Source organism: Tauraco erythrolophus, chromosome 18 (assembly GCF_009769465.1).
Source record: "Tauraco erythrolophus isolate bTauEry1 chromosome 18, bTauEry1.pri, whole genome shotgun sequence".
Lineage (NCBI taxonomy): Eukaryota > Metazoa > Chordata > Aves > Musophagiformes > Musophagidae > Tauraco > Tauraco erythrolophus.
In genome coordinates this window covers 7,826,111-7,840,453 of record NC_141482.1, presented here as the reverse complement: position 1 = coordinate 7,840,453, position 14,343 = coordinate 7,826,111, and the positions used below count along the sequence as shown (strand labels likewise).

Sequence of the window (14,343 nt, the reverse complement as noted above, 5' to 3'; positions counted from 1 at the left end):
CGCAAAAGGCAGTGAGTGCGTCAGGTATCTTCTGAAACTGAGGATTGAATAATGCTTAAGGAGCATGCAAACTTTGGTCAGGGTTGCTGCACAAAGTGAATTTTACCCTCAGACTGCGTTTTCTCAGCCTAATTCATGCTGGTTCTTGCCTTCAGCTACTGGAACAGTACTAGTGGCTCCAGAAAGGCTGCGCAGATGGTGCAGATAGTTACAGTGGTAAATCTTGAGCTTAGAGAGAGAGAAATTAAAAAAGCATTATGATCTATGTCAGCAGGTTTAAGTCAAATTTTAACTGAAGGCTTCAGTATTTGGTCCTTCTTAAAACAATGGGAGAATCATCACTTCACTAGAGGGAGGAGAATAATCTCTTCGGGTTTGTGTTCACTATGAGATTACAGTGCCCTTACTACCTGTGCTTCATTCTGGTCTCTGATGTAACACGTAAGCTCTTAGTTAGCTGTTGTGGCTGAAACAAGAAAATAGTTCTGAGATGGTTTTCTTCTTCCAGGTTCTATGCAAGTGATGAATAAAACAAGACGGATCATGGAACACGGAGGTGCTCATTTCATCAATGCTTTTGTGACAACACCCATGTGCTGCCCATCTCGCTCTTCTATTCTTACGGGGAAGTATGTCCACAACCACAACACTTACACTAACAACGAGAACTGTTCTTCTCCGTCCTGGCAGTCTCAGCATGAAATACGTACGTTTGCAGTGTACCTCAACAACACAGGATACAGGACAGGTAAGATCGAGGCTGGGTCCATCCGAAAGCTTCCTTAGACTTATTAGTACAGAGGCTAATGTATGTAATATTTCAATTTATTCTCATGATGGACTGCAGCAGCACAGAATGCCAGAGCTTCAGTCTTGCATGTAGGTTTAACTTCCTTGTACTTTTACTTGAGGAAATTCATTTAAAAAAGAAAAAAAAAAAAAAAAGAAAAAAAGCCACAACACCACTTTTTTCGCAAGCTGGGAAGGATAAAATAATGTGCATGCTTAAACTGAAGGCATAGCACATGTAGAATATGCCCTGCAGTCACCTGAAGTGCACAGAACAGACAAGGAAGATGCTATGGAAAGGAATTAGTGATTTGAATTTTTCATAAAACCAATATATTAATCAAACTAAGAATACAAGAGAAGGGACTGCTCCTTCTGTGCTCTGGGGCAGACCTGTTAGCTGGATTGGTTTCTCTAGACAATCTGTTCCCAGAAAAGTGTTTAGGATAAATAATGACTGAGGCATAATTGGCAAGGTGAAATGTACTCCTGAGAAACAAATGATCCTCTTTGCGTGCAGTGCTCCTTAGGAACTAATATCCTGTAGGAAGGATTTCAGAAAACATGTAGCATGTGTTCCACACCTATTTCCTTCTTGCGTTCTCCAGACATGAGATTTAAGTCCTTGCCCTTGCCCGTTACAGTGATTTTAACACTTTTCTTGCAATGTCTTTTGTCATGATGAGAAATGGGCATAAACTTGGTTCTGTTTGTGTTATTTATAGTACATACACTATAATATTTTAGTATAGTTGTTATTGACAGTATACATTTTTTTCTTTGAATGTATGGTATTTGAGACTTCCAGAAACTAACATAAATCTTTAATAACTGTAACAAGATCATTATTTATAAATATTCATGTGAGTTTTACATGTTATTGCTGCAAAGTCTTGGTCTTAAAACAAATAGGTAATTTCCTTGTTTTGTTTTTCTAAAATAAAGACCTGAATTAACCTGGAAAGAAAGAAACTAGGGGAAGTGCATGTACCTTATTAATTGGTTCCTGTTTCCCTCCATTTATCATTTTCAGCACTAATACCGATGACCATATGAATACCACACCAAGGCCAATGTTTTATTCTTCACAGATTCTTTGTTTTGTATTTACAGATGTTTGTCTACTGTAATAATTTTTATATTTAGTGACTATATTTTGGGCACCTGCAATTTCTACTAACTTACATAGCTATTGCAAGTGCCCTGGTGTTTGTATGTCTTTTACTTTTGTATTAATTTAATGCTTAAATTTAGACCAAAGATCTTAGTAAATCTATGTTAGGTTTTCGGTCTACCTCTCTTAATTTGCAAACTAAATTTATTGGAACACACAGAAATAGTACTTTTTCGAGTACAAAGCAATCTTCAGGTGTAAATGAGATAGTCATTCATGTAGTTAAATGTGATATGTTATTATACAAATTTAAATGGAAATTGCCATCATTGGAGGCTGGTGTTCGTTTCTGATCTCCAGTTAAAGTCTTGAGTTAGCCACTATGAAAGATGTCAGCAGTAAGAAGATATTTTTTTACCTTTTTTCCCCACCCCCCCAAAGATCTGACCAGATTTACCTACTTCAGAAACAGCAGGAAATTGTACTTTGGAACCTTGATCATTCAGTTTCTCAAGTTTAACAAGTAACCTACTAAGGAGAGTGTTTTGGGGGTTATGAATATCGTTTCTCTGAAATGGGGGATCCTCCTTGAACATGACTGCAGTGAACAAAGGAAGATTTGGAAAGCACAGGAGTTCATTTGTAGAGCGTGTTTTTTTGAGGTCCGTGACAGTACTGGTTTGCCCTGCAAACATACAGTTTAACTTCTTGATCTCTTTTTTTTTTTTTAAAGGAGAAGAAAAAGAAGCCATGAGGAATAAAGCATTTTGAGACTTGCTTTTATATTTAAGTTCACAACCTTGGAGTGAGAAAGCTATTATTTTGGAAGGGAGTTTGTTTTTTTCTTGATTCATAAGCCAGGCCTTCTCTGTGGCTTTTTCTCTTCTCTTTTCTCTTTTGTTTAAATTCAAAGGAAGAAATTGTACTCTCCTACTCCACTTAACCTTCCCTCTGTTTTTCTTTTCTGCCACTCTTCACATCTCCTTGCTCTCTTCCCTATTCATTGTGATCTCCCTGTGTTTTGTTTTGTTGCAAAAAATGATTCTACTGGGGACAGTTCTTTCTGCATTGTAGAATTTTCCCTGTGGTGGTGGCATTTGTGGTTTGGATCTATACAGACTTGTCCTGCTGCTGACACCTTTGGGAAACGTGCTGATGATCTACAGGCAGGAGGGAGCAATGCGGTGCAGGTTTCTCCTGCACAAGTTGCAAATGAAAAATATGAGAGGAGATGGAAAAGTTGTGACTTTTTCTACAATTGTTTCTCAGTTTCGGCCTTGGTTGTCAGTTGTATATATTTCAACTTTGGCACTTTAAGAATTTTCACCAACTTTGTTAGGCACTGGACTTGGCAGAATAGAGATGAAAAAAAGAGTGAACTCGAGGAAAGTTCTTAACCGTCAGGACTTCAACCATTGTACATAGGGCTCGCTGTCATTTTATGTGACTCAATTGCAATAAATACCATGCAGAGATCATAAATCGATGCAAAGGATGGCTTTTCCTTCTAAAATGGAAGCCATCGAGGCAGTAGGTGTTACAGATATGTCTTCCTTTGCATTAGCCTGTCTCACAATCTAAAAAATGTCAGTGTCGTGAATAGGAACTGAAAGGTTATGTTCTCGTTACATGGCCACTGCACGCAGACAAGTGCCCAGTCTCAGGATATTAAGCAATCGGTCTGATTTTGAAGAGCTTCTCACATTATTGTCCTGTTACATATGGTGGGAAATTGGGCAAGAAGGACAATTTATGTAAACAAACCAAGTCAACTGATGAATTAATCTTTAGAAAAGTCAGTGTAGGCAACATTTGAATCATAACTAACTTAAAATATTGGACACTAGTACTTCAGCTTGGAGCAGAAGGTGATTAGAATGGAAGAGAAACAAAGAGATCCTGTGACAAACATTTCTGAATGTCAGGGAATTTCTCTGCCAAAGGTCCCTGTGTAAACATTTACAGAAAAAAGGTTCTGTTTTCCGTGAACATACACATCCCTTTCTCTGAGACAGCTTTTAAAATGCATAATGCATTGTTGGATGCTTGAGTCCTGCAGCAACAAATACTAAGTTGTTTTATTGGAATACAGATTTAAACTTTTCCATAGACATTACTGAATGAGAAAAGCTTCTCTTTTCCATGTGCCTGGCTGGCTGAATGATTAGGTCTTAGAATTGGTGACTGATTCCAGCATGTTTTATCAGCCTTATCTACACTCAGGAAATGAAAAGACATGTTTATCTTATTAAATTCGACAGAGTTAGGGATGGTGGGCCAAATTCAGCCTGGCAGAAGGACACTTTTGCTTCAGTGAATCTTCTGAGAGAGTTCTGTTAATTTGTGTTAGGCTTAATGTGGCTCAGTATGCAGCAAATGCAGTACACGTTTTGGCTACCTTACCGTCCTTCTTGCTGCTGAGCAGTACCCTGTGGTACAGCTATAACCCTATGTGGTTAAATGAACCCATTAACAAAAGAAAAAGCTACTTCTTGTATGGTAATATGTCAGTATCTCACTCTGATGGTAAGTCCATACTTGAATTATGCAAAGAATTAATAAATGCCATTTTGCACCAGCGTGTATTTTGAACCTAGAGAAAAGTCATTGTAGGAGGTCCATCTCTGCCATTATAAAAAATTTCTTGGGAATAAAAGTAATAATCATTCTTAGTACTTTCACAGGGCTTTACAATAATTAACTAATGAATTCATTAAAATTCAGTGACGATCTTCCATTTCCTCCCATTAATATTAGACTAAGAAGACACAGTGGCTGACTGCATTCAAATAATTATTTTTCCACTTCACTCTCTGAGCCTTTGACATTTTAAAGTGCTTTTAACATTAAATTGTAAGAAAGAGGAGAAAGGGTATTGGTAAATGTTTATTAAAGGAGAAATGAACCTGAAAAACATGTGACCAGATTTTAATATCTTGGTACATGCCAGGAGAAAAATTCTCAGATTATCAGATCCCTGCTCTAGAATTTGCTCTCCATAGTAGTTATTTTGCTCTTTTTTATTACACAAATACTTAAAAACTTAACGGAAGTTGGTCTGTGTGTATAATTGCTTGGTAGGGAATAGTTGGTGACCTAAAGAATCAAAGGATAGAAGGACAGAAGTAGAGACAGAATAGTGAAGTACTTTCTACAAGGTCACATGCAGTTGAAGAGCAACAGTAAGAAGAGGTGCAAGTTTTGATTCACACTCCAGTGCCCCAGCCACTGTGCCATGCTGCACCAGTTCTCTGACATGTTACATGCATGTAAAGAAAACAGATTATCCAAGTCAGGGTAACATCCTATATGCAGGACAGATAGTTTTTGCAGCTGATGAAGCACTGAAGGCCCTTTTTAAAAATAATAACCAAGTGATTTAAGAGTCAGACTTAATTTTTTGAAGTGATTTATGTGATTAGAAACTAAAGTGTTATGATATTCACCTCCAAGACACATAGGTGACTTTTCAAAACTGTGTATCAGGTTTCTGAATTATCTATCTTGAAGGTAAATCGGTTTCCTAAGATCTGTTGTTGTCTATATAGAAATATTATCTGATTATGGGAGATTATATCTGTTGGATAGTTTGAGACCATTAGACTTGAAAACGGTGTGAAAGAACCATTCAGCATAGTGGCCATATCATGATAGCTGTTACTGCAAAAGGAAACCAAGGGGCTGTGCTGGAAAGGACATGAGAAGAGTCCTGATGTATATAGCCCAGATCCACTGACTCTGTCCGCGTTACTGCTTCTAGCGGGCTTGGTCCATGTAGGGAATTATTGAGCTGGAATATCCTGCAGATATTCTGGAGAATGACATTTTGAAACAAAAGACAGTTCAGGATTTCTTGCCTGGTGTGTGTTAGAGACTTGTTTTTCTCACAGCTGTTAACTTCAGTTCTATGCTGTAAGTTGGTTTCAAGTCACACATGCATGTAGCTTTTCCCCGTTTCTGTGAATTGAGTTCTAAGCATCAGTAATGTCACTTTAAACATATTTTAATGTATGATAACTGAAAATGAGAACACATGAAGTAGAGCTGTGGTCTCCTGAGGATTATGCAGAGACTGTCGAAGTGAAACTTATCTATACAGCTACTGTTTCATCACCTGTCTTTGGTGTGTAGCTTTACATTATTTAGTGCACGTTGTAACTGTCCTGAAGAGAGGAATATATACACTACAGTGAATAGCTCACTGAGTAAAATCCATAAGATAACCTGCAACGAAATAAAACTTTCCCGGGAGCCAGAGATGAGGGCATCCACAACTACAGAAATAAGCCAGTGTCTGTGGCTCCCTATTTCCAGTCATATTTTGTTTTCTTCTTACCTCTTATCTTATTTTTTCCCCTAAATCTATCTGTTTTCAACAGAAAATGTTGTAGATTGTGAAAAACACCTCATCTTTTTCTTCCCTCCTACTATCGTGTACTCTTCTGATAGGATGCCAATTCAGGCATTTGAAGTGTAGTGGCTTTGTCATACTGATTTATTGTTTCAAGCAAGAAGTAATTCGTAGCTTAATATGTCTTTAGAAACAGGATTATCATTTCGTAGGATTCAAACTAGCTAAAAGCTAGACAGAATATTTGCACGTTACAAAAATATTTTTAAAATCTTTGTTAGTTTAGATCTTTTAGGATGTACTTAAAAGAACCTGTTGACTTACTAACTATTTCATCTTCCGGTGCCGTTTGTGTTCAATATTAGGGAGCTTATCAGCCAAAAATGAGAAGAAGTTGCCGCCTTCTCACTCTAATTTAAGATCTTTTTTGTTTATCCAGCTAGCAATTGAAGTCCTTGTGGTATCTTCTTGCATTCTTTTTTCTTTGCTTTTCTAGAATGATAAGTTTTTTGCAGAAGTCTTACAAAATTATCGAATTTAACTTAGTAATGTAGTTTACTGAATACAGTTTTCCTAAGCTGTCCTTCCTTTATGCCCGAAGGTGTGAGTGTTCTGTGTTCCACATGGTTATATACTTGCCCTGTACAGCAGCGATACACAATTTAGTGGGCACTGGAAAAGCTTAGTGACATGGAAGTTCAAAGACAGAACAATAACCTGCATGCCATCTTTTAATAAAGTGCATGGAACAGTGGTGATGTCAAAGACTCACCAGTGCCTACAGTATAAACTTTGCAGATAGATTCTAATTCCAGTTTCTGGAAGTTGAATTCCAATTTCTTTGAGTTGGAACATCCTTGTGACATTTTGCATGTTTTAGTAGCACGAGTACTGCCCTGAGACCTTTGTCTTGTCTTCCAAGTTAGAGATAATATCACTTTCTGTCCTTGTGTATATGTTATGCATGGGAGGACTATATATTCTTTTGAGATTCTTTTTTTTTAAAAAGTGTCAAGTTTATTTTTTGTCAAAAGCAAAAGGTAAATGTACAGATAATAAACTAGTGTAGAACCTAGATTTCTTCTGTTTCAGTGAATATCTTGTTGAAAGGAATTCTGTGGTTATATTGAGCCAGGATTGGACTTTTCTCTTGATTTGAGTACGACTTTATTGTTTTTATTTCTGAACTAATGTTTTAGTAGTGTTCTTTCAAGTTTATTGCTAGGTGGAAAAAAACTGCTTTGTTAAAATACAGCAAATATTTCTTCTTGCACAGCATTATCTCAGTAGGTCCCTGAAACTTGGCAATTGGGTGTTCTTCAAATCCTATAGACAAAATGGCTCTAAATGCAATTCTTTTGGACTTGACCCAAGTAGCATGGTGCAGACTTTGGTATTTTAAGTAAATATTCAGCATTAAGCTAGATAAGCTTTTGCTTAGCCTGTTTATTATTAAAAAAAGGTCCGACAATCCACAGTTGGAGAGGTTTTTGGGTTTTATATGTGGAGGAGGAGATGTTGCATGTGATGAGAGGAGGATAAATCTAAAGGTTAGGATTCTTCTGTGACTGTGATACATAAAAGGGGAGCGATACCTATGGCAGATTTTTAATAAAATGTCTCTTTGTTGTGGTGATTTTAATGCTGGGAAACATTTTGTGGAAGATCTAATTGGTCAGAGTTGGCCACAAAGGAGCATGAGCAGACTGACTAGCGATAGTGAGCTGTGTTGTGGGGTAGTGCTCGAAAGGGTGTAGGCAGCCAGCACTCCTGCTGTCGCTTGTGCTGCCCAGTATAGGAGAAGGTGCTGTTGCTCTACACTGCTGTCTTGAACTGTAATAAAGGTTGATGATATGTAGATTGCCATTTCTAGATTTTTTTTCCTTTAACTTCCAGAGGATGTGTGTGAGAGAGATGTTCGGAAAGATATTTATGCCTTACAGTTCTAGTTCTGTTTAAACTTTTGCAGGCTGTGCCATAGGCATTAGTGAAAGGGAGCTTTGGCCCCGATTCCACTGGGAATTTGCTCACCTGAGAAGGACAAGCAAGACTTGGCTCACCATCAGCATTCTTCTGTTTGATTCCTTGTTGACCATTTCAAAATATTTGGTTTGAGGCCTTTTGTTTTATTTGGCTTCATCTGCTGCCCTTCAGCCAATTCCCCTGATTCATTAAATAGATCTTGGCACTGATCCTTGGCCACAAGTGAGGAATGTGCAATGCACGTTCAGGAAGAGGAACAAAGGTGTCATAAAGATTACTGTGCATTGCCTTTGTCCTGCTAGATATCAGACTAGTCCCCTGGCATAACAAGAAAGCCTGTAGCCTATCCACTGCAGTGGTTACCAGTCACTGTACAACATGGTTTTTAAAACTATTATATTTCTTGAATTATAATGGTAATTTTTATTCCAGTTACAGAGGAGAGCTCTTGCCTTGAGTGCTACTCTTTTTACATCTCTTTGGTGGATGCAGCATGTGATTTTTAAGAATTTTTTGTGCTCTCAGTGTACTTACATGTTATAGAAAAATTAGGCCATCATGTGCAATAGACTAAAATTAAATGTGTATGTGTATACTTCTCTCCTTAGTCTAACTGGTTAATTACTTCAATGAATTCATGATTTCAAGGACTGTTGCAGGCATACAAAATAAAAGAAATAGCAAAACAATACCCGGAGCACAGTCTTCCATAGCACCCTGAAACTGATGGAGCTAAAAGGATCTGAGAACAAAATTTGGTCTTAAGCCCCTCTTTTCCCCCTTAAAAATACTCTAACATTTAGAAACTCACTGTATGTTTTATGCAACCCATTGGATTTACTGCATTTATTGAGGTATTGATACTGATGCTGTATCTTCTAATCTTTGCAGTCGTGTCATGTTTCCTTTTGTCACTAAAAGGTGCCAACTGGGATAGTTTTGTTCAGGTGTCTTAAGCACTCAGGAGTTACTGATTTTTGGAAAATCTGGTCGGTTATTTTGATACCTAATAAGAACTGATGTTTCCTGAAAAATCTTTCCCATGGAACCAAATTTAATACAAATTACAGGGTTTGGTCTCAGAACTCCCATACTTCTGCTGTAAATCCATTAATTTCACTGGGTTTATTCCATTGTACATTGTCAGTTCAAGAGTATATGATATGAACACAAAGCTGAGTTGACCTTTGGGCTTACTGCTTGTTACATATGTGTTTAGCCATGCTGAGAGTGCTTTCTCATCTGCTTTCCTCTGATTGTCTCTTAGAGGACAAAAAGTACTGAAAATAATTTTTTCTAGACATACAGCAGAAATAAGATCAGAAATGTCCTCTCCCTCCCCTAATCCAAAACTAAGGGATTGCTCAAATGTTGCTGATTGTTCAGCTTCGAACTGGGGAAAACTACTGCCAGTTAGAATCATAGAATCATAGAATGGTTAGGGCTGGAAGGGACCTTCAAAGGTCATCTAGTCCAACCCCCCTGCAAGGAACAGGGATATCTCCAACTAGATCAGGTTGCTCAGGGCCTCGTCCAACCTGGCCTTGAACGTCTCCAGGGATGGAGCATCCACCACCTCTCTGGGCAACCTGTTCCAGTGTTCTACAACTCTCATGGTAAAAAATTTTTTCCTAATATCCAATCTGAATCTACCTCCCTCTATTTTAAAACCATTACCCCTTGTCTTATCACAACAGGCCCTCCTGAACAGCCTCTCCCCATCTTTCTTGTAGGCCCCCTTGAGGTACTGGAAGACCGGTATAAGGTCACCCTGGAGCCTCCTCTTCTCCAGGCTGAACAGCCCCAACTCTTTCAGCCTGTCAGAAGTAAAAGATTTTTAGAGGAGTAGACAAATCTGTATGAGTAACTAAGACGTGCAGCTCAAAACCTAAGTTAATACCTGGAAAGTTGGCTATTGAAATATGACAGAAAAACAGTGCGTTAAATAAGTCTTTAAAGTACTTAATGCACAACATTCTTGTTTAAATGTAGAGGGTTAATAGCTTAAACATGAGTTTAACTTCACGGTCATGGTAGTAAGTGCAATTTAATGGGGTGCTAATACGTGGATACATCTAAGTAACATAAAGGATATGAAGAGAAGACTCTAGGTGGAGGGATGTGTGGTATAAATACTGGTCTTACTCTCCGGGAGTAAAAAAACCCTGAATTTTACTTTTCCTCAGCCTCTGGATTTATTATGAGCGCATGAATATTTACGAATATATTCCTAGATTCTAAAACCTGGAATCATGTATATTCAACTGAAGATGGGCCTCGTAAGCCATCTAGTTCATCATAGGATCACAGGCTAATTCAGGTTGGAAGGGACCTCAGGAGGTCTCTTTTCCACCACGTACTCAAAGCCTGCCCCCAGCCGTATTGCTCAGGGCTTTATCCAGTCTACTCTTGAAAATCTGCAAGGATTGGAACTGCACAGTCTGAGCAGCATGTTTCGCTCTTTGACTCTTCCCTTTGTGAAAAAGCCTTGCTTTACATCCAGGCTGAACCTCACTTGATTCAATCTAGGCTGGGTCTTTCTTGTGTCCCCCACCACGCACCACCATGAATGGTCTGGCTTTGTCTTCTCAATAATGTCCTTGTAGGCAAAAAGGTTATTAGGTCCCCCTGGAGCCAGGCTACCCTTGCTCCATGTAGTGTCTTTTTCTAGTGCATGGTCCAATTTGGCTTTACATATAGCAAGAGCTTTATCTTTCACTGCTTCCCAACAGAATGTAACATGTCACTGTCAGGAAGTTATTACCAGTACTGCTCTCATACATTCCTTCCTTTATTTTATCTTCTTTCTTTATTTAAAATGAGCATAAATGCTATAATCATATTGTTAGACAGGGTTTTAGTGGAATGGATAAGTGATCTTGGTCAGTAGTTAAAAAAGCTGTGCCTAAACAGGCAATAAACTGTGGTCAGGGTCAGAGCTGCCAAATCAGGAAAACTGAACGACAGACTGAAATCCTCTGTCTGAATCTGATCTGGCAGTTTTACGCTGCTGAATCTCTGCTGACTGCCACTGCGTTCACGCTTCTAGTTTGAGAACTGGGAAAGGTCTGTTATATCTGACTCCCAATGTTGAGCAGTCCATATGGAATAAAAAGAGATGAATGACCTCCTGTGTCATTTTGCATAATGCGTCCTGAATTATCTTAGTTTTCAATTTAATGCAAAGTTTTGTGAATGTCCTTTGTAGATGCGTTTTAGTTGTGTCAAGTGTTTTTATATACGTATTAGGAAAAGAATTAGTGTTTAAAAAAAGAAAAGGGGGAAAAAGAACCCCAACAAACTTGTAGAGTTTGGTAGATGATATAGATAGATCATAGAACTAGCTGGAACGTTTTCAGTGGTGGTAAATGATGCCTTGATGTCCTTTCATTTCATTGTGCTTTTACACTGCGTTTGACAATACGCTAGATTCGCTTTTTCAGCAATGAGCTGTGGCCTTGGTATAGCTGCAGTTGTGTTACATTCCGAGCAGACCTTTGTATTAATTAATAGCACAGGGAAAATTCTTTTGTGTGCAATTTCTTTTTCCTCACAGGAAGTGTTTAAAAAACAATACCCCTTGTAAAAATTCCACTCTATACCAAAGAATTTTCCAGGTGCTTATCATTGAAGGGTGAGACTCTGAGAAAAGAACCTTAGAAGGTTATGAACTCCTGCGGAAGTGATGATGGTGTAAAAAGGACTGATTTCTTGCATATCCTGTTCTAGGTAGGCTTAGGAGAAACTGCATTGTGTAGTATTTAAAGCAAAGGAAAATCACATTCTTAATGCGTTTATTAAAAACAGCTGCTTGGATATTTTTTAATGAACATTTCATAGACTGGATACAGCAACCTGACTGAGCATATCAAACAGCAGCCTCTGTGAATGTTTATTAATGAAATCTTGGAGCAGTTTGAAATTGGATGTACCAAAGGCATGTGTACTCTAGTGACCAGCTGTCTCTGGTGTTGAACTAATCTGATGAGGGAGAAAAATTGTGCTAGAATCTTTACAATCCAAAATCAAATTCTTTCACTAGCATCAAGAGAGCTTTATTGTAACCCAATATTTTTGTACTTCAGAGGAATGACATTTAAAAGTTTTTGAATAACAAGCCTTTAAACAACTGAGAAGGAGAGGGGAAAGAAAAAGATGTGAAATGGAACATTAGAAACAGCAGATTTATTTAAAGTACTTTAGCATCCATGAAAGATTATAAAGACATCCTGAATGTAAAATGGGGAGTATGCAAAAGGTGCTGGAAGGAACTTCCGCCAGGCTTTCCTTTAATGCCTCTGCAGAATAACAATGAAGTAATTCTTTACAGAATGCCTCTTTCCTGAGTTCTTCAGCTCGCTCAGCCAAAGGTTTTAGGAACAGATTGGTTCCTGTGAGCAGAAATGCCAAATGTATCTCTGTTCGGATATAGTATGTTGAATGGGGACAAAAGGCTTTGGACTGCCATGTGCATACCTGCTGCTGTAGAGAGTGGTCAGTGTTTCAATCCTGCGTTCTTCGGTACTAGGACAAGAAAAAAATGTGCATCTGTATTGTTTTATTACCCATAACCGCTGAGAGTTGCCTTTCATTCTTTAAAAATTAGAAGTTGTTCATAAAGCAAAATCATTTGAAAAAGTATATATACTATATAAATGCAGTCCCTGAGTGATGTGACAGTTTTCATCTAGAGTGGAGTAGATTTTGATTTGTTCGTTGCTGCTAGTTTGCTTTGCTTGGTTAAAGAAAACATCATGAGGTAGGTAGACAGTGAAACAAATTCTTTTCTGCAGTATGCTTATCAGTCACTTAACCCTTTGGCAAGTGGCTCATCTTTAAAATAGCATAACACCTTACCTGCTTTTGCAAAGTATTTTGAAAGCATAGTATAATTTTAAGAAATTTATTGTGTCCCAATCGATGTGCCCTCCTCCTCTTCTGTGATATAGATCTTAATTTTGTCAGCACTTTCATCTCTTTCAAACACTTTGAAAGATCTCAAGCATTCACTTTTTCTTGGCTCCCCTTACACATTAATTGAATATATTGAAATGTGTTGAGAAGGATTATTCAAAACATGCTTTTGCATTCTACCTAAGCACTTCAGGCTGGATCTTATGGACATTCAGTGCACAATGTACTTACTCCCTGTAAATTTATTTCATTCTGTTCCACTATATTATTATGTTGCTAATGTCATGTTTCCCATTTTATTAGAAAATAAAAACGCTATCAAGTAATGATATGGAGCTCTCTCACATACTGTTTTGTATCGCTGTTTCTCATTGTGTCTATCTTTTGGACAGATATTCAACCTACTACAAATATGTGTAAATCCATTGACCTCAGTGAGGCTGCTGAAACCCAGTTCTACTCTATCCACAGTATTGCTATAAGTAAAAGAAGGTGCAGTATCACACACTGTAGGCCGCAAGCTAAAAAAAAAAAAAAATCTTTGAAAAACCTGGGAACTGTGAATTGTGTGCTCAGATCCCATGGAGTATGATGTGAGGTTTAATCTAAGTCTAAGAACAGAATCTGAGATATTCTGTTGTCCTTATAGAAGCACAGATGCTCATTGATAGATGGCCAGTGTGAGATGCTGCAAACACTATGTGCCTCTGAATTCAAAATACTTATAATGACAGGTGGAACAAGCATAAAGATCTTTGTGCTGGTCACTATGGTAATGCTAACTTGTATTGCCAGACCATTCAAAAATTAAGATCTGAGCTCTGATCACAAAACGTCAGATGCTGAATCACAGCGCAGTCTGCAGACCCAAGAGCAGAATTTTGCCTTTAAGCTTTAAAAGAACTAGCTAGACGAATGGAGTCTTCCAGTATAATTTATCCTGTAATTATGTAGTGATGATATATAACATGTAAACGAATAATGAAAAATTTGTTCTTTTATTTTATTTTTTACTGGAATAGTGTGAAAGCATCATTGGGTACATCATGTACTTCAGAGAATTTGTGGTGTTCTCATAGAAATCTCATGTTTTTCATTTTGCTTAGCCATTTTCTGGAAAATAATTTGTGTCGGTACAGTTGTGGCTTATAGAGCGAGGCTACATAGCTCTTCTGGGAGGGTGGCTCAAATG

The 14,343-nt window shown here is 37.9% G+C and overlaps 1 protein-coding gene across 3 annotated transcripts in view; it reads left to right on the top strand.

Annotated features, from left to right (window-relative positions):
- The window catches only part of SULF2 (sulfatase 2), a 62,475-nt gene that overhangs the window by 5,273 nt on the left and 42,859 nt on the right, over nucleotides 1-14,343 (top strand). For all 3 annotated transcript variants that reach the window (XM_009983395.2, XM_086622749.1, XM_009983393.2), the window contains exon 2: nucleotides 509-748. In XM_009983395.2, coding sequence (XP_009981697.2) covers nucleotides 509-748 — 240 coding nt within the window. The remainder of the gene's footprint in view (nucleotides 1-508; nucleotides 749-14,343) is intronic.